The 20,708-nt window shown below is 34.5% G+C and overlaps 1 protein-coding gene across 1 annotated transcript in view; it reads right to left on the reverse strand.

Moving 5' to 3' along the window:
- LOC107737055 (signal peptide, CUB and EGF-like domain-containing protein 3) overlaps nucleotides 1-20,708 on the reverse strand; it is a 119,618-nt gene that overhangs the window by 76,972 nt on the left and 21,938 nt on the right. The window contains exons 2-3 of the mRNA XM_016548459.1: nucleotides 10,541-10,663; nucleotides 2,088-2,213 (exon numbers count right to left, since the gene is read on the reverse strand). Of these exons, the coding sequence (XP_016403945.1) occupies nucleotides 2,088-2,213; nucleotides 10,541-10,663 (249 nt within the window). The remainder of the gene's footprint in view (nucleotides 1-2,087; nucleotides 2,214-10,540; nucleotides 10,664-20,708) is intronic.

The raw sequence follows: 20,708 nt of genomic DNA on the forward strand, positions 1-20,708 counted from the left end.
TGCAGGGGATGTGATGTGCAGGGATGGGTTGGTGTCTGTATTCAGAAAGGCACGGAAAACAAATAACGCGAGCCACTAAAGGGACATGGTTAGCTGCTTGCTAGCGGTAGCCTGTTACATTACAGTACATAAGATTTCACTTACCACATAAACAGAGTCAGGAGAGATGACTGAGGATGATGGCGAATGATTTACATATCCTGAGCACCACTGACAAGCATCTGATCTTGTAAAATGTGTGGTAAGTACTGCCGCTGTAGTTTACACAGAGCACGTGCGATCGCAAATCTCGAAAGTGAAAGTAAAAAGCGATCGTGCATTCGAATATATTAATAGCGGCTCCCTGATGCCCGCATTTTATATACAGAATAATTACCCAACGATATAACTGCGAGAGACAGTATTGAAATATATATTTTCCCGGTGTTTCCTTCCTGCTGTGTGAGCTACTGAAATGAGCCACACTGTGAAACAGCCAATCAGAGCAGAGCTCAACGTTGAGCCGCACTGTGAAACAGCCAATCAGAGCAGAGCTCAACATTATTATTCATGACCCTTCCAAATAAGGTAATAACAGACCATTTCATTTTAGGGACAAATCCTAGGGTTGTAAATGTACATGTAAAACCGTTTGTGGAGATTTTTTGCCCTTACCTAAGCCACATAACTTCTATGTAGATATCAGAGAACAATTTGAAATATTGTATCAATGCATTCTATGGCACCTTTAAATAAAATATTTCACATTCATTACTTTATAATTTTATATAATATTATAATTTTATATAATATCAATTAATTTATATTTCATTTAACTAAATGTATAAAATTATTCAATAATAATTTTATTGAGCCTTAATACTCTAAGCTATCCCAAATTTTACTGGAATATATTTAATATTTGTCCCAAATATGAGTTTAATATTAATATTTATTTCTATAAAAGTTATCTAAACATGTGGAATCTTAAAATGGGATGACACTGTTCACTGAGAAAGTTTCATTCATTTAACTAAATGTATAAAATTATTCAATAATAATTTTATTGAGCCTTAATACTCTAAGCTATCCCAAATTTTACTGGAATATATTTAATATTCCCAAATATGAGTTTAATATTAATATTTATTTCTATAAAAGTTATCTAAACATGTGGAATCTTAAAATGGGATGACACTGTTCACTGAGAAAGTTTCATTGAGAAAAGTATTCAATAAATCATGGCAATTTATTTCCAAAAAATAAATGAAAAGAAATTCAAAACAGACCATTTTAAATGTTCACATTTTGAGACAAAACCTTAATAATCACATCACTCATTTTGACTTTTTGTGTTTTGAGAATACAAATTACAAAAAAAATTTACAAAATTAATTTATGGTTTGTCACAACACATGTTGGTCTAATAAAATTTCCTCTGTTGTTCTGAATTTTTTTGAACTGTAAACTGTTCCAATGCAACATCCTGTGTGACGTGCTAAATTCCATTTAAATTTGATTCAAACTTTCAAATCAAATGTTGTGAGTAAAACCCACATAACCCACACAACTTCATTGGGCTGATTGTTCGATACGCCGGACATCTGTTTTCAGTTAAAGCGCCACGGTCAGTATAAGACTGTAACCCGATGTAAATCTCCCGCACAAACGCACCCGTGTACACACACATTCCCCTCAGACTGATTTAACTGACCTGGAACGGCTGGGCATACGAGCCACCGAATGTCAAAAATGTGAGCTCACGCATTCTGAAAATACAATTAACACCACAGAACTGTGTGCTCAGCAGTCCAAGCTCAAATCTGACGGATTTATCACTCTCTTCAATGGGTTAACCGCGCAACCGCTTCATTTTGACACGGACGATAGAGTGACGGCGTTTTGGGCCTCAGTCGCGGTCGGTGCGGAGTTTGATTAGATATGCCTGAATATCAACCATATAAGTTGGGTTCCAGCAATAATGTTTGTTTGCCTTGAGTGGGATGAAGTCCTGAGAGGACGCAGATCATCACACACACTTACTGACACACTAGCAGGTTTTGTTTTGATGCTTACTTTGTCCCAAATGTAAAGAAACCATGGCTTACCCAGACAGTTGTGTCCATCGTGGGCCAAACGAAAGCCGTCGTAGCACGTGCATCTGTAGTTTCCCGGGATGTTGATGCACTCGTGAACACATCCTCCATTATATTCACTGGCACACTCATCGATATCTGCAAGAACGATCACATTAAACGTTAAACAGCTTATATCAGAGAAAATCATGGCTCTTTTGACACCAAAAAGTTTGGGGTCTTCTTCATACTTTTATTCAGCAAGGATGCATTAAATTGATCAAAAGTGACAGTAAAGACATTTATGATATTACAAAAGATTTGTATTTCAAATAAATGCTGTTATTTTTTAACCTTCTATTCAGCAAAAAAATCAAATGTCTTACAGTTTCCACAAAAATATGAAGCAGCACAACTTTTTTTCATAATGATAATAATCAGAAATGTTTCTTGAATATTTCATAATATTACTGATTTTTGATCAAATAAATTCAGCCTTGGCGAGCAGATATTAACAAAATCTTACCAACTCCAAACTTTTGAATGCTGGTGTATATATACATTTTAAATATTAATAGATACAATTATAATCAGACAATTATATATTTTTAAATTAATTTAATAATTAATAACATTTTAACATTTAGTAATATTTAATATTTTCATATATATTCCATGTACAAATATCACATTTTATCAATCGTAAAAATACATAAACATATTATACATACATAAACACACACACACACACACACAAACATACATATATATATATATATATATATATATATATATGAGCAATATCAAACAAGTAGCAGCACAAGGCTGGATGTAATCACAGCGTGCCGATATACACCTATATCGCACGGCTACGAGTGTGATATTGCGTTTATACAACAGTTCGACGGAACAAGTACATAAATAAAAAGAGAGACAACAATGGAGTGTCTTTAAAAACCCTTTTTTAGTGCAGAACTACTTCCTTCCGCCACAGATTCAAATTTCAGTTTGACAGATTAACAGCTGAACTCAAGATCCGTTACTAATTCGAAAAACGTCACTTTAGAACTAGAAACAAAGGAATGTTGAGCTGCTCCATTGAAAGCTTATTGTATCACTGTATTAAAAGCTCACTGTATTATGTAGAGTATTATGAGAGAGAGATGGACTGAGCGAGTGTGATTACCTGCATCTGAATGTTGTTGAAAGTAAAAAAGAACTTCCTTGTTTACAACCCTGTTTCAGTCTCTTTCAATATAAAAGTCTTTACTGCGGACTCACTCAGAAAAACAGTCCATCTAATGGCGGAACAATGTCAATAAAATCACCATCACAAACACACACACCGTTTCTCATGTTTAACCACTATAGAGACATCAGAGCCAGTGGCAAATTCCAGAAGATCTGGCCGAGGTGAGGCTGCTCTCGGCGGGTTCATGAGCGCTGAACGGCCGCTGACACCCTGGAGCTCACATCTCCGAAAACGTCGAAGCACATTTTCAGATAGACGTTATCTTTATTAACGAACCGCATACTTGAAGTCTAAACAAGTACATTCTCGCCTAAAAAATTCTTAAAACTACATTCCGTGACACAAAAACTGTTTAACTTATAAAATTATAGTGGATTCGCCATGACACTCGCTGTGAAATACTGCAAGTGGAGTGATACAAACGGTGAAACGGTTGGAGTCCCGATATCACTAATATCGCACCTCTAGAAAAGGCTCTTAGCCAATCAGATTCGAGAAGCAGAAAGAACTGTTGTATAAATATATATAATTTATAAAATTATATATAATAAAACATTTCACATTCCATTATTTCAAAAAATATATTTTATATAATATATGAAAAATAAATATTCACAGTGTAAAGATTTCACCCCAGTTCAAGCAGAATATTTACGAAAAACCAACTTAAAAAGTAGAAATGGTCAGTTATAAACACAACCAACAGCTCTTTAACATATGACCACCCACTTTTACATATTAACACATAATCAGCATTCAAATGGACATGGAGGTTAGCCAATCACATGCAGGTCATTTACATAAGTCTTAAAGGTACAGCAGCAAAACAGGTTTGTTTCTAAGGGCCTTAAAAAAGTAAATTATGACCTTTTTACTGATGAAACCTTGACTCTTTAAAATCCATCTTTAATTTGTTCCTAATTAATTTATTTTGCTCAATATGAGCTTCTGTGTGCCGGTAACTGTGGTGATTATAGTGAATTATGCCTTATGCTTGGATGGCGAGAGCAGCTGAATAAACATCTACAAGCCGGAGAGAGAAGTGGATGTCTGTGGACGGGGACGCAGGCCATCCCCTCTCATTTGACGCCCAATTGAGCAGTAATTACCCAGACTCCTCTGCTCTGCTTTGTAGTCATCTGGGCTCAGTGAGTATGGAGAGAGACGCTCGCTGTCTGGAGTACAGCGCTTTATTTGTCTTTATTCCTGAATGCTTTTTATCCCACCTCCAACACAGTACAAAGTCTTTGCACTTTTGCTTTTGTATTTCGGTTCTGCACCAGCTTCACTCCATCGAATTACAAGCTATTTCACCTCGGCTAATGCATCTCCATATGAGGCCGAACGATCTACAGCACAGGCAATTTCGAGAAGTGGAGGAAAAAAGCGTTTTGCACTATTCATTATGGTCATATTGTTTACGGGTCATTCGTTTTAAGGTTGAGATGTGGAAAAAACGTTCATTCTGCATCCAAGAGACATAATAAATAGCCTATTAAGACTCAGATGATGGAGTTTACTGTGTACATATAGATTGAACGATGCAAAATGAACCTGAAAACATCTAGAAATGTCTGCATGGATAGGCCTTGCTGAAAAGACCAACAATTTATGGTTAAGGTTGGTTTAGGGTTGACATAATTCAGACAACAGCGTCCATCAGAGATATACTACATATAAAATGACAAATTAATTTCAATTTAATTTATTTATAATTGTATTATTGTATAATATTTGCATGCACATTTTATGATTGAGAGACAACATTTGTATATTGTCCTGCAGTGTCACAAATTAATTTTACACACCTATTGAAATTAATATTTAGGGCCGTCGATTTAACGCGTTGATCTAATTAATTAGTTATGGGAAAAAATAACACGTTAAACACAATTAACGCACCCGGCCCGCCCCTTGCCCCACCTTACATTTCATTATAGGTGTATTTTACTCAAACCGTCTGCTCTCTATAGCTCTTGTGGTACTTTGATGTCATACAACGTTCAGTCTGTGCAGCGCTGCTTCAACTCCAACACACCTATACTGTTGATTGATGATGAATGTGATGCAGGGCAACAACTCACTGCGTGATGGAGCCTATAGAATGCAGTTACATGCCCCTAAAATTCAAGAGACTGGGGGGAAAACTCACCTGTATGAGTTTTTGTCTCACATTTATATCATATAATATAGTTCAGCAATATCACACGAGCAACGAGTGAAGTATCACACGAGTGGTGTTCTTGTCCAAAACAGCACGAGTGCAAATGTGATATTGATTTTATACAGTTCAATAAGTAAGACCTTAATATTGTGTTATATTTTAGACACAACGTTGTCTGTTTTTTGCTCAATTTTGCCAAAAATTATTAAAGCCACAGCAGGACAGTTGTGTGTCTCCGAGCAAGACACAATTTCTGAATGAATCCACATTTTGAATGAATCGTGTAAAGCAATGATTCAATGGCCCATTCATAAAGAGAGCCATTTACTTCATTCTTGAATGAATCAGCCATTTGAACAAATCGAATGAATGAATGACTCATTAAGACATTTATTAAGACAGTTTTAGTTTCTTAGAGTATAATTTCATGAAAAAAAATTCATATTTACATTTAAAAAAAAAATCACATCAATTAAAGGGATAGTTCACCCAAATGAAAAAAAAAGAAAAAAGAAAGATTTCTTTCTAAAGCTGCTTTTTGTAATATCTTTGATTCAATGTGAAAATTGAATATTTTCACATTGAACTTGTGTAAAAATCATTAGTCACACCACAGGATAATTTAAATGAACTGCACATAAGCTAAAAGTAATAATGACCTAAAATCAAGAAATGGTGACCTTAAAATATTCTATTAAAGTATTATATAATATTCTAAAATATTGTGTGTATACATGTGTATATACTGTATGTGCATCTATCTATCTATCTATCTATCTATCTATCTGTCTGTCTGTCTGTCTGTCTCTGTGTGTGTGTGTGTGTGATAAATTGTATATTGTCATTTTCATGCATTTACATGTGTGAAAAGTTCATTTATCACACCCATGACAATTTAAACAAATTGCAAATAAGCTAAAAGCAAGAAGTTATTATTATTTTATAGTTATTGTTAGTTTGTATTTAGAAATTTTTTATATTATTTTATTTACATATACAGCAGTCACATGTTCGCACATATTTGGCTAAATGCATGTTCCTCATGATCTTAAAAAACCATTTGATTTAAAGCTTTATGCCTAAATGTATGAAATTATTTTGGAGATCTATAAATTGTGCCTAAATATAAATATAAATAGATATAAAACCCTTGCTGGTTAAGCTAGTTAAGAAGTGTGACCAGCCAAACAGGCGAACACTGCTTTCTCAAGGCTCAGGCCTGTTATTTACCCCAAGCCCCCGTTATTTGTAGCAAATAGCTATCAAGAGTTTTGCAATAGCTTTCAGAGGATTAGGATCCGGTTCTGCTGCTTGTCTTTTTGCACGTGGTGAAGTATATTTGAACAGCGATGCTCATATCTCCGCAGCACACATTTGTGTTTCCACACCATATCAAGGGCTTTACGCGACTGATCCCGGTTCAGTCAGGAGTGCCGTTTTAAAGCAGCGCAAACATTCCAGAACTCATTCACTTTCCAGTGTTTTGCCTGGGCTTAGGATGTTTGTATCCAGAAAGGATCACATTGGCTAAGTGGGTCCAAAAGCAGCATACACCTCTCCAAATACAATTGAGCTGCAAAAACTTCCCGTAAATGCAAATGACCATATCTTTGTACTGTTACTGTAGCATCTGTGTGCTGAGAACCACTGACATAGATGAATTAACTGTCTAAAAGCAACATAATGCCCCTCAAATTTAAAGCTGCAGTCCGTAAGTTTTGCCTCATTGTCGCCATCTCTGTAGCAGCCGGGACAACTTCTTTATGTTTACAGACGTGACGTAATGACGCACTTTAATCTGAAAGTGGAAGATTTTCTTAGTGGAGCATATATTGCCTTACTCATTCAGCAATTGCTAATAAAAACATTTATTGAATTAGCTAGTTATGGTTAGTTAAGTTTACACTACTAAAAATATTTAAGTTGAGATTATATGATAATTTTAAGTGTAAAAATTTTAAATGTATGAGATAGCGTACTAACTCATAAGAGCGATTAACATGTAAAATAAAAATCTGCCAGTTCTGTTTAATTCAACCTAAAATTTTTTTGATGCAACTGATTACCTCAAAATTGTTTGTTTTTTTGCGCCAACTTATTCGGGTTCACAGTGACTATAACAACCACCATGAAGTCTTGATTTTCTAATTTGTAAAAAGCATTAAACAAATTCATTAACAGTTCTTTTTCTGTTTTGTCTGTGTAGCCAGAATATGACATGTAGTTTCACAAAAACATTTTTACAGTATATATTCTATTAATCAACATTAATAATCATTATAACTATATCAGCAGCGAATAATTTTTTGATTTTTAATTTTTTTTATTGCAGGTCTACCCTGTAATGAATTCCTGTTTTTTTATTTTATTTAACAATTTATATATTTATAATTTACAATTTATTTCTATTTTTACTGTAGGCTTATTACATTATGCAATTGTTGTGTAAATACATGTTTGCCACCTCCGCATTAAACAGTCTGTGTAAATACACATAATGGCATATCAGATGCTTCAGTTCCTTGCTGTGTAAAGATGGCTGTTGTTGATAAAAATTTTATAGGTAACAGTCTAGAGTATTTTGATTAATTGGAGTAATAATGCGTTAAAATTAAATATTTGACATAAAAGACAATGAAGATACATTTAATGGTGTAATAATAAAAAAAATGCCCTTATAAAGGTAAAAATGCCCCTTGAAATCAATTCCAGAAATAGAAATAGAAAAAAATCATTTCTGGCCCTGCACTGATGTGATTGGGATTGTGTTGTAATTACCAGGCCAAGTCCAAGTTATCGGTAACATGTAAGAAATTTCATGCTCTATTTCACGTCCAAAGGTTAAAGAATTGAGTCTGTCATCTTTTTAATTTTGCGTTTGAACATCTATTTCCCTTCCCTCAGGGAAATCTGAAAATGAAGCCAAGGAACTGCAGAAATAAAACATGGAGAAGAACACCTTGAAGTGTCTGAATACACACACACACACACACACACACACACACAGTATTGACCAGAGTGATCTAATTATAGACTACATGGCAAAAACAACCGCTTCTTAATCAGTAATTCTGTCTGGTTTCCAAGACAATATATCTGACCATGCTCAAACAAGATAAATATATTTGAGAAGCATAAGATATTAAGATCTTTATTTTTCTTTCTCGACTGGCAAATTGTTTTCTCATGGCTTAAACCTCAAGTTTGGCGAGATTTGGGCTTGAAAAATTAGAAACAGTTTGCCAGTGGGGTAAGATACAGTATATACTGTAAATTTAATCCAAAATTAGTCCTTTCAATCAATTTATACAAATCTAATTAATTACATGATATGCCATTTAACTCTTTGATTTAATTGCATACGTTAATATTTAAGACAATTCATTATTGTGGCAGACAAAACCTACAGCTGAGTTGAACTATCTGTCTGAAGTAGACTTTTTTTGCATTATATTTAATACTTAATTGCACTAGCTTCTTAAATTGACAGCCAAATGAAATAGATATTCTCTTATGCAGTTTGATCGCAAACACGTTTATCTTGTTTTTAAATCTATGCAATTTCTTTAAGTGTGCAGCTTGGAAATTGTATTTCATTTTATTATGTCTATTGCTTGTTTATAATGTCTGTTGCTGGTTTTTGCAAATTAATGCTGCAAAAAATTATAAGATGTAAGAAAAATAAACTTGTTTTACCTTTTAAATTAAGTTTATTTATCTCACCCCATTGGCAGATATTTTTTCTTGTTTTAAGCATAAACACTTCATTTTGCTACATTTTTCAGAAATTCTTCTCAAGTAAATGTATCTTGATTTTAAAGGATTAGTTCACTTCCGAAATAAAAATTTTCTGGTCATTAACTCACCCCTATGCCATCCGAGATGATCATGTCTTTCAAAGAAATTAAGGTTTTTGAGGAAAACATGCCAGGATTTTTCTCCAAATAATGGAATTCAATGGGGACCAACAGGCTGAAGGTCCAAATTGCAGTTTCAGTGCAGCTTCAAAGGGCTCTACACAATCCCAGCTGAGGAATAAGAGTCTTATCTAGTGAAATGATCAGTCATTGTCTTACAAAAATAAAATTTATATATTTTTTAACCACAAATGCTTGTCATGCAATTTGGACCTTCAACCCATTGGTTCCCATTGAAGTCCATTATATGGAGAAAAATCCTGCTATGTTTACCTCAAAAACCTTAATTTTATTTTTCGACTGAAGACAGAAAGAAATGAACATCTTGGATGACATGGGGGTGAGTAAATGATCAGGAATTTTTTATTCTGGAAGTGAACTAATCCTTTAAGAATATTTAACGGTTTTGTGTTTGGGGAAACGGCATGTCATATTCTGGCTACACGGACAAACATGCCTAGTCTAGCGCATGTTATGCAAAAACTCCCGTTATAATCACTGAAGTGACAAAATTCATCTCTTAATACTTACATCTTTTCTGCACTTCATTGTTTAGGATGAGAATTCGCAAGCGCACATTTTCAGCGCTGACTAATCTAAACGCCTCTGATTGGCCATCGCGTTCACAAGCTCAACAGAAATGTGTGTGATTGGTTAGAAGGCTCAACGCTGTATAAAACAACGCGTAAAAAAGCAATCTGATGCAACAGACGCTGATCTAAATGTAATTCCACAAATTGACATTTTTCACATTTCATTTTTATTGCAACAGCCATAATAGATTTAGTGTAATTATGCAGGGGCAATTTTTGCCCCTTTATCTTAAATTTGTGGGGCTTTTTTGTTCAAGCCCTTGTTAATTTCCGACCACGAATTTAGCATTAGACCTTAAATTTTGATGCTAGATTCACTGGTTTTATGTAGAATTGTTCTATAGTCTACAGTATTTAATGCAATTACATAAGAAGTAACTGTAATTAAATGACAGAAAAATTAAGAGTAATCCCTTACTTTTTCAAGAGCAAAGTAATTAATTTACTTGGTAATGCATTACACGCAACACTGCTTCTAAATATATAGAATCAAGTGCATGTATTCTGACCTCATTTGTTTTGCATGTTTTTGCATCTTCATCTTAGTAAGCGTTGCTCACCTTCACAGTGCTTCCCGTCGCCTTTGTATCCTGATTTGCAGATGCATTTGTATGACTTGAGGGTGTTCTGACAGATGGCATCCATACTGCAGCTGTCCAGGGCCTCGGCGCACTCGTCCACATCTGCTGAGAGAAAGGAAATCAAGAGGCTTTGAGTCGCTATTTGGAGAAAAACCGACACGTTTTCGCCTTGGGCGAGTAAATCGAAACAGTCAAGCGAAAAGCTGCTGATCCAGCATGGCAGAGCAAATTCATTTCACAATTCCACTGAAAACCTGGTCAGAGGAGGAGAGACGACAAACGGGCAGAACTGATCCCAGTTCAGATGTGATTATGAGGCCTTCAGCATCTCATATTGCTCTGACCTCCGGGACCGAAGACAAACTCCTTCAGCAGCGCTCTGGCATTTCCTGCAGTCGAACTGCTGCTGCTGCTGCTGCGTATTGCCTTAGCCTGACAACAAAAACACATTATGTCCTGATAAAGGTCAATGAGGTTGTCATGGTTACTCTAACAAAAGACCATCTTTTAATACTCTTCTTGTTCAGGAAGTATAAGAATCTAGTTTGAAGTCCATCATGGATTAAATGAGTTATTGTTAATGAAAAACTCAACAGCATGATGCTAGGTTGATGTGGGTGGTTGCTAAGGTGTTTTGAATGGTTGCCAGGGTGTTGCTATGCAAATGTTAAGGTGTTTTGTGTGGTAGGCCAGGTGTTGCTGTGCAGTTGCTAAGATGCTTGGAGTGATTGCCGGGGTGTTGCTATGCAGTTTTTGAGATGCTTTGAATGGTTGCCAGGGTGTTGCTATGCAGTTGCTAAGGTGTTTAGAGTGGTTGCCAAGGAGCTAATAAAGTGTTTTGAGTGGTTACCAGTGTGTTGTTATGCAATTGTTAAGGTGTTTTGGGTGGTTGGCCAGGTGATGCTATATAGTTGCTAAGATGCTTTTGAGTGGTTGCCAGGGTGTTGCTATGCAGTTGCTAACATGTTTTGAGTGGTTGCCAGGATGTTGCTATGCAGTTGCTAACATGTTTTGAGTGGTTGCCAGGATGTTGCTATGTAGGGCATTATTATGTGTTTTCGTTGGTTACCAGATCATTTCCATGCAGTTTTGGATGGTTGACAAGGTGTTACTTTGCATTGCTAAGGTGTTCTGAGTGGTTTCCAGGCTGTTGCTATGCAGTTGTTATGGATTTTCTGGGGGATTGCCAGGGCATGGTTATGCAGTTGTTAAGGTGTTCTGTCTGGTTGCCAGGGCATTACTATGCAGTTTCTAAGGTGTTTTGAGGGGTTGCCAAGGTGTTCTGGATAGTTGCCAGGGTGTTGCTATACAGTTGCTAAGATGTTTTAAATGGTTTCCAGGGCACTGCAAAGGTGTTTTGAGTGGTTGGCAGGGAGTTGCTATGCAGTTGCTAAGATGCTTGGAGTGGTTGCCTGGGTATTGCTATGCAGTTGCTAAGGTGTTCAGAGTGGTTGAGTTTTTGTTGGTTGCCAGAGTGTTTTCATGCACTTATTAAGGTGTTTTGGATGGTTGCCAGGGTGTTACTATAGATCTGCCTAGCCTAGGGGGTCTTGGTGGTTTCCAGGGCGTTGCTATGCAATTGCTAAGCTGTTTTAAGCATTTGCCAGGGCATTGTTATGCAGTTGTTAAGGTATTCTGAGTGGTTGCCAGGGCATTGCTATGCATTTGCTTAGGATCTTCTGAGTGGTATCAGGGTTGCTAGTGTGTTCTGGGTGGTTATTAAGTGGTTTCTTACAGGCCCAAGTCAAACCGCCCAGCCATAAATCAAATTATGCAGTAAATTCTGATAGCTCTTTGGCAATTATGTGTTGAACATGAGGGTGTGTTGTGCAAAATCAAAATAACTACAAAACTGTTTGGCTTCAGCTGTACAAAAAGGAAAAAAAAGAAAAGTGATTCCACACGGTTTGAACAGTCAAATCTGTCTTCACAGTACAGTTCTGTCTCACTGCTGTGGGGAAACAGATGCCCATCAAAGCAGGAGACTAAAGCTTATTACAGGGTTAGAGCTCCAACAATCCCGAGCCAGTTTCCACAGAGTCACCTCAAAGCTGCTGGTAAGAAACGACAACAGTTTCATTTAACACTTGTCAGCCAACACTCGAACCAACATCTAATCAAGATGATACCTTAGTTTTCACTCCAGAATCCACAGACGTCCTTCACGTTTTCATTACAAATGCGGGAATCTCTCTGCTGATGCTGCAGGAAAGCGGTGGACGTTCTTTATGGTGGCATTAGCCATTAAATTACTCACATGCTGTTTACAGTACAAAGCTTTTAAGAGTTCAGTACGGCACCCAGAATGCTTGTTCATTACTGAAGTGTCTCCCCGCTGCACAGAAAAGAAGACGAATTGGTCCTTTTCCTTAAGAGCCCTAATATTGTAAAACACACCATTCATCAGATCTCACGCTGAGGCCAGTGAAATAAAGGGAAATGATGCATTCAACAACATTTGAAGTGAGAGTCCCATTTGTCCAGATGCCCAGTCACGAAGACCAAAAAAATTTAATTTCTGTCATCATTTACTCAGCCTCAAGTTGTTCCAAATGGCTTCCTAACTTCCACACAAAACAAAAAGAGGAATTTAGATGTATCTTCATACAATTTTTTTTTACATGCAATGACTGATCATGATGCCCAAAAGCTTCTAAATAAACCATCAAAGTTGTCTACATGACTTAAGCACAATATTTCAAATCTTTTTAGTCCATATGAGAGCTTTGTATGGAAGAAAGTTTCCACCACTGAATACAAAATTTAAAAGGTAACTGCGACTTCCGATCTCTCAAATCTGATTTCTCACAATTGCAAGTTTACATCTTGCAATTGTGGCGTTTTTTCCAATAATTACCAGATATAACTCACAATTGGGAGTTAGGAAGTCAGAACTGCTAGTTATAGAATCAGAATTGTGAGATATAAAAGTTTTTTATTTTCTTCAGAATTGGACTTCATAACTGGCAGTTGCACATTTATATCTCACAATTCTGAGAAATAAGTCAGAATCACGAGATTTAAACTCACAATTGTGAGGAAAAAGGCCAGAATTGCAAGTTTATATCTCACAAATCTGACTTTATTTCTTGCAATTGCAAGTTTATATCCTGCAATTCTGACTTTATAACTCACAATTGAGAGTTTATATCTCACAATTCTGAGAAATGTGTTAATTTCAAGGTTATATCATGCAATTCTGAGAAAAAAGGCTGAATTGCAAGATGTAAATTCGCAATAGCGAGAATAAAAAGTCAGAATTTCAACATGAAAACGCGCAATTGTGACAAAAGTAGTCCGAATTGTGAGATAAAAAGTCACAATTAAATTTTTTTTTTTGTGGCAGAAATGGGCTTCCATATGTTTGTGTGATGAACAGACTGAAATTCAAGTCATTATTCCATTATTCAAAGCACAAAAATGTAATTTCTTCAGTTCAGTTTAGTAACGAGACATGCAAGGATCAATGCCATTTGGCATCAGCGACATCAAATATGGCAAGCCGCTTGGACACACCATGTATTTGCATCTCAACACTGATGCAAATACAAGTTTTGCAGAAGGTTTTTTTCAATAACAACCTAAATTTCAGTCAGTTCATTGGAAAATGCATGCTTGGAAAAGTGCATGAGTCTGCTGTTTCGTTTTTAGGTGAACTATTCATATTAAGAGATGGAGTGATATAGGATCAGATCTTACAATGCACTTAAAAACATGGAAAAACCAAAAACCACTTGCAGTTTAACAAAACTGCTTGGTTTGATATAAAACGAACACCAATAAAAGTTATTTTATTGGGGAATGTTCATTTAGCCATGGCTAAAGTTCATTGTGAACGAACAACAAGTCTTTACACTTTTGTAAATGAGAAAACAGGCATTAACACAAAGGTCAGATCAATTCAACCCTACCATAGCTGGAAAATGAGACGTCATTTGTTTAATGGAGGAAGGCTGGAAACTCCTAAATGATTTCAAAGACAAATTGCAACCGTATTCCACATGCAAACCAATTACCCACAATCCAATAACCACACAACACAACCAATCAGATTCATTAGTCATAATCGTGCTTATGCAATACAGACAATTCTATTAATTAGCCATTTTATACAACAGAACTAATGAGATTACGGTCTGGTTAGCTTGGTCTAGTTAGTCCACCATGGTGCAGTTACAAACTCTACCAGCAGGAGCAAAACCCTGACCCCTGTGAAAACTCTAGTCAATCGCAATCAATCAGATTCATTGACCACAATCGCATATCTACAACAGAGCCAATCAGACCCATTACCCACAATCACGGATCGCACAGCAGAACCAAAAAGACCAATTAGCAATCACGCTCGCACAGCAAAATCAATCAGCGTCTCCATTCAGTCCCAGAAGAAAGAAAACAATTTCTCATGTAATAAAATGAGCGAAACAGACTCTTTATTACTGCTAAATCAATCACAATGAGCCCACAGCGCTCGGGTGGTTGTAAACCCAAATGCTGTTTTACAGAGAAAATAAACATGCCACTGTTAATCTGTCCATGAGTTTAGAGAACCTTCCACGGCGCTCTGGAAGAGAAGGGAGGGAGGCATATTTTAGAAGATGCCAAACTATTTTTCTGTCCGTTTTGTTCTTTCTTTTGTGCGTTTCATACTGGAAACAACACTGAGGCTGAGATTAAAACGAGAGAAAACTAACTGCACTGAAAATATGTAGGCTGAGAACATTTTTATAGAGATATTTCACCCAAAAATGAAATGTTTGCCTTCTTTCATGTTGTATGTACGACTTTTTTTTTCTTTCCTCCAATTTTTAAAGCAAGTGTTGTTACTGTTAACTAAGGAGGCAACACCATTTTCAACTAAAATGGAAACCTTTTATGCATTTTGGCCATTCATTTACACGACAATGGCGTTTTAGGGGCCTGAAAACGCAAACTTTTGAAAATTATGGCGTTATCGTTTCTGTGTGAACTACAGAACGCAAATTTGTGAAAATGGTTTCGTCATGCGCATGCGTATTACGTGTTCAGTCTATAGTCATGTGTGCAGGTGCGTAGTGTTTCTATACAAAGTGACATCGCCAACTACTGGCCTGACATAAATAATACAGCAGTTTCAGACATTTTTGCGAATCCATGTGAACGAGGATCATTTTGACAATGTTGGCGTCTGTACGCGAAACTTTTCAAAAACGAAAAGTACATAGTACATAGTTGTCGTCTAAATGTACTCTAAAACTATTAAAAATATTTTTTGTTAATTGAAATAAAGCTGAAATAAAGCAGTGTTGTTACTGGTAACTAAATCCAAAACTATGAAAAATAGTTTCCGTTAATTAAAATGGAGCTGAAATAAAATAAGTTATATATAAGGTGAAAATCTTAATCACTTAAATTAATATTAGAAATGTTGTGGCACTAACAGAAATAAAATATGTACTAAAATGACTAAAACTGAAATAGAATAGAAATTAAAGCTAAATAGAACCATTTAAAAAATGAGAAAAAACACTAAAACAAACTAAAATTAACGAAAAGTACATAGTACATAGTTGTCGTCTAAATTTACCCTAAAACTATTAAAAATATTTTTGAAAACTGAAAATATAAAAATTAAAATAAAAGCCAATTGTTTTTTTTTTAAGAAAATGAAAGCAAATGTGATTTGCATATTACAGAAAAGCACATTGATTATTCATAAAAGTGGTCCATATATAACTCGTACGATATATTTAAAGTCTTCTAAAACCATTTGATAGATCTGTGTGACAATCAGAGCAAAAATTAAGTCATTTTTTTCTCTGGAAAATCTTCACATCCTCCATTCATGGGAGTTGATGAGAAGTTGCTGAATCATAAGTCGGATATAATAATGAGGCAGTCTCTTGAGTTTGATCTTGTAAAAGAATCAGTTAATGTGGTTCACATCCGAGTGATTTAATGAATCAGACCTATCTGTTTACTGACTCAAAGGTCTAGTTGCATTTTGGTCTCTTCCTCACACAAAGCAATCAGAAGACGCTTGAAGAAGCTTGAAATTGCACTTTTTGTGCTGCACATGAGTATAATTCCTACAGAATAAATGATGGCAGAATTTTCTTTTTTGGGGTGAACTATCCCTTTAAAGAGCTCAAACTGAAGCCGAACTTGTTTGAATAATATTTGTTGATTTTTTTGTGTGTGTTCAAATTCAGCTACTCCATCACAAGAAAACCAAATTCAATGTCAAAAACGTCAAATGTTGTGAAGATTCACATTATCTCCCCACACTTCAGAGAGATAGATGTATGTGCTCCAGCAGAACATAAAATGTCTTTATTACTTTGGCTAGCATGAAAGTGACTTCATGAATACTTTCCTCCCTGTTGACCTAGAAACATAAACCTTTAAGAATCCTCAATAAAGTATTCACGGCTGCTGTAATCTTTCTATGTAACTCTGTTTATGAGAGTCTGTTTCCACTAGCAACACATCTGAGGATTCGACTCAAGAGCTCGCGGCGTGTATTTCCTTTCTATGTGTTAACCGTCAGCGTTACCATTATCAATAGCAGTTTCTCAGCTGGCTCTCATGAGCCAATCACCTGAGCTGTACATACCATGTGACTGATCACTCTGGAGCTGCATGATGTCATGACAAAGCTGAAGCTCATTGGCTGAAGAAGCCACAAGAACACATGGTGGCTGAATGTGAAATAGCAAACTAGCATACTACTCATTCTGTTTCTTCCATATCTTTATATGGGCGGAAACCATAAAAGTAACACACTAGCATGTTATCCTGCATTATCCTGAAATCATGATCTGTAATGTTAAAGACTGAAGGAAAAATTCCATTTCACACATTTAAGAGGCTTGTTTTTGTTAACTGAAATAAAGCTGAAACATAAAGTATAAATATTAGATGAAAAAAACTGTTTAGAAATGTTGCATTGCAAAGTAACTAAAATAAAATAAGGATAAGTCAATATACTAAAATTTCTAAAATTAAAATGAAAACTGAAAATATAAAATAAACTGAAATAGAATAGAAATTAAAGCTAAATAGAACCATTTAAAAAATGAGAAAAAACACTAAAACAAACTAAAATTAACGAAAAGTACATAGTACATAGTTGTCGTCTAAATGTACTCTAAAACTATTAAAAATATTTTTTGTTAATTGAAATAAAGCTGAAATAAAGCAGTGTTGTTACTGGTAACTAAATCCAAAACTATGAAAAATAGTTTCCGTTAATAAAAATGGAGCTGAAATAAAATAAGTTATATATAAGGTGAAAATCTTAATCACTTAAATTAATATTAGAAATGTTGTGGCACTAACAGAAATAAAATATGTACTAAAATGACTAAAACTGAAATAGAATAGAAATTAAAGCTAAATAGAACCAATTAAAAAATGAGAAAAAACACTAAAACAAACTAAAATGAACGAAAAGTACATAGTACATAGTTGTCGTCTAAATTTACCATAAAACTATTAAAAATATTTTTGAAAACTGAAAATATAAAAATTAAAATAAAAGCCAATTGTTTTGTTTTTTTTAAGAAAATGAAAGCAAATGTGATTTGCATATTACAGAAAAGCACATTGATTATTCATAAAAGTGGTCCATATATAACTCGTACGATATATTTAAAGTCTTCTAAAACCATTTGATAGATCTGTGTGACAATCAGAGCAAAAATTAAGTCATTTTTTTCTCTGGAAAATCTTCACATCCTCCATTCATGGGAGTTGATGAGAAGTTGCTGAATCATAAGTCGGATATAATAATGAGGCAGTCTCTTGAGTTTGATCTTGTAAAAGAATCAGTTAATGTGGTTCACATCCGAGTGATTTAATGAATCAGACCTATCTGTTTACTGACTCAAAGGTCTAGTTGCATTTTGGTCTCTTCCTCACACAAAGCAATCAGAAGACGCTTGAAGAAGCTTGAAATTGCACTTTTTGTGCTGCACATGAGTATAATTCCTACAGAATAAATGATGGCAGAATTTTCTTTTTTGGGGTGAACTATCCCTTTAAAGAGCTCAAACTGAAGCCGAACTTGTTTGAATAATATTTGTTGATTTTTTTGTGTGTGTTCAAATTCAGCTACTCCATCACAAGAAAACCAAATTCAATGTCAAAAACGTCAAATGTTGTGAAGATTCACATTATCTCCCCACACTTCAGAGAGATAGATGTATGTGCTCCAGCAGAACATAAAATGTCTTTATTACTTTGGCTAGCATGAAAGTGACTTCATGAATACTTTCCTCCCTGTTGACCTAGAAACATAAACCTTTAAGAATCCTCAATAAAGTATTCACGGCTGCTGTAATCTTTCTATGTAACTCTGTTTATGAGAGTCTGTTTCCACTAGCAACACATCTGAGGATTCGACTCAAGAGCTCGCGGCGTGTATTTCCTTTCTATGTGTTAACCGTCAGCGTTACCATTATCAATAGCAGTTTCTCAGCTGGCTCTCATGAGCCAATCACCTGAGCTGTACATACCATGTGACTGATCACTCTGGAGCTGCATGATGTCATGACAAAGCTGAAGCTGATTGGCTGAAGAAGCCACAAGAACACATGGTGGCTGAATGTGAAATAGCAAACTAGCATACTACTCATTCTGTTTCTTCCATATCTTTATATGGGCGGAAACCATAAAAGTAACACACTAGCATGTTATCCTGAATTATCCTGAAATCATGATCTGTAACGTTAAAGACTGAAGGAAAAATTCCATTTCACACATTTAAGAGGCTTGTTTTTGTTAACTGAAATAAAGCTGAAACATAAAGTATAAATATTAGATGAAAAAAACTGTTTAGAAATGTTGCATTGCAAAGTAACTAAAATAAAATAAGGATAAGTCAATATACTAAAATTTCTAAAATTAAAATGAAAACTGAAAATATAAAATAATATAAAAAAATAATAGTATATAAATCATATTAAAATAACACTTATTTTTCACAAGTTTAAGAGCCTAGTTTCCTACTGAAAAAACCAAAATAAAGCTGAAATAAAATAAAATTGAAATATTAAATAGAAAACTTGGAAAAAAAGAAATGTTGCCTTGCCAACTAACTGAATTAAAATAAGTTAAAGTTGAAAAATAAAATAAAAATTAAAATATAAAAATGAAAGCTAATTCTAACTATTAATATAATAGTACATAAATAATATAACAAATAGTACATAAATAGCAGTTATTTTTCACACATTTAAGAGCCTAAAGTAGTTTCCATTAATTGACAAAGCGGAAATAAATTAAAATATAAATATTAGATGAAAAACTTTTTTTAAAAATTTGAAATGTTGCCTTGCCAACTAATTGAAATAAGCCGAAGAACTAAAATGACTAAAACTACAATATAAAAAAAAAAAAGCTAATTCAATTTATTAATAAACAGTATAATAGTATATACATACTAAAATAGCACTGTTATTTTTCACACGTTTAACAGCCTAGTTTTCATGAACTGGACCAAAAATAAAATATTAGATGAAAAACTTTAAAAGAAAATATTGTGAATCTTGTGATTAAACACAAAGAAACATAAAATAATAAATATAAAATAATAATAATAATAAGAGCTATTTAGTTTTAATTAATTATATATATATATGTTGCCTTGCCAACTAATTGAAATAAGCCGAAGAACTAAAATGACTAAAACTACAATATAAAAAAAAAAAAGCTAATTCAATTTATTAATAAACAGTATAATAGTATATACATACTAAAATAGCACTGTTATTTTTCACACGTTTAACAGCCTAGTTTTCATGAACTGGACCAAAAATAAAATATTAGATGAAAAACTTTAAAAGAAAATATTGTGAATCTTGTGATTAAACACAAAGAAACATAAAATAATAAATATAAAATAATAATAATAATAAGAGCTATTTATATTTATATATATATATATATGTATAAAATGTTTCAGTTCATGAAAACTAGTCTGTAAAACGTGTGAAAAATAAACGTAAACAAAGTGCTATTTTAGTCTGTATATACTATTATTATTTATTAGGGATGCACCGATACCACTTTTTCCAGTACTCGCCCGATACCGATACTTTTATTTTTGGTACTTGCCGATACCGAGTACCGATACCAATATTTTTATTGCATTTGTAAATTTTTT

This window comes from Sinocyclocheilus rhinocerous, unplaced genomic scaffold, assembly GCF_001515625.1.
Source record: "Sinocyclocheilus rhinocerous isolate Xijiao unplaced genomic scaffold, SAMN03320098_v1.1 scaffold464, whole genome shotgun sequence".
In the NCBI taxonomy this organism is placed as follows: domain Eukaryota; kingdom Metazoa; phylum Chordata; class Actinopteri; order Cypriniformes; family Cyprinidae; genus Sinocyclocheilus; species Sinocyclocheilus rhinocerous.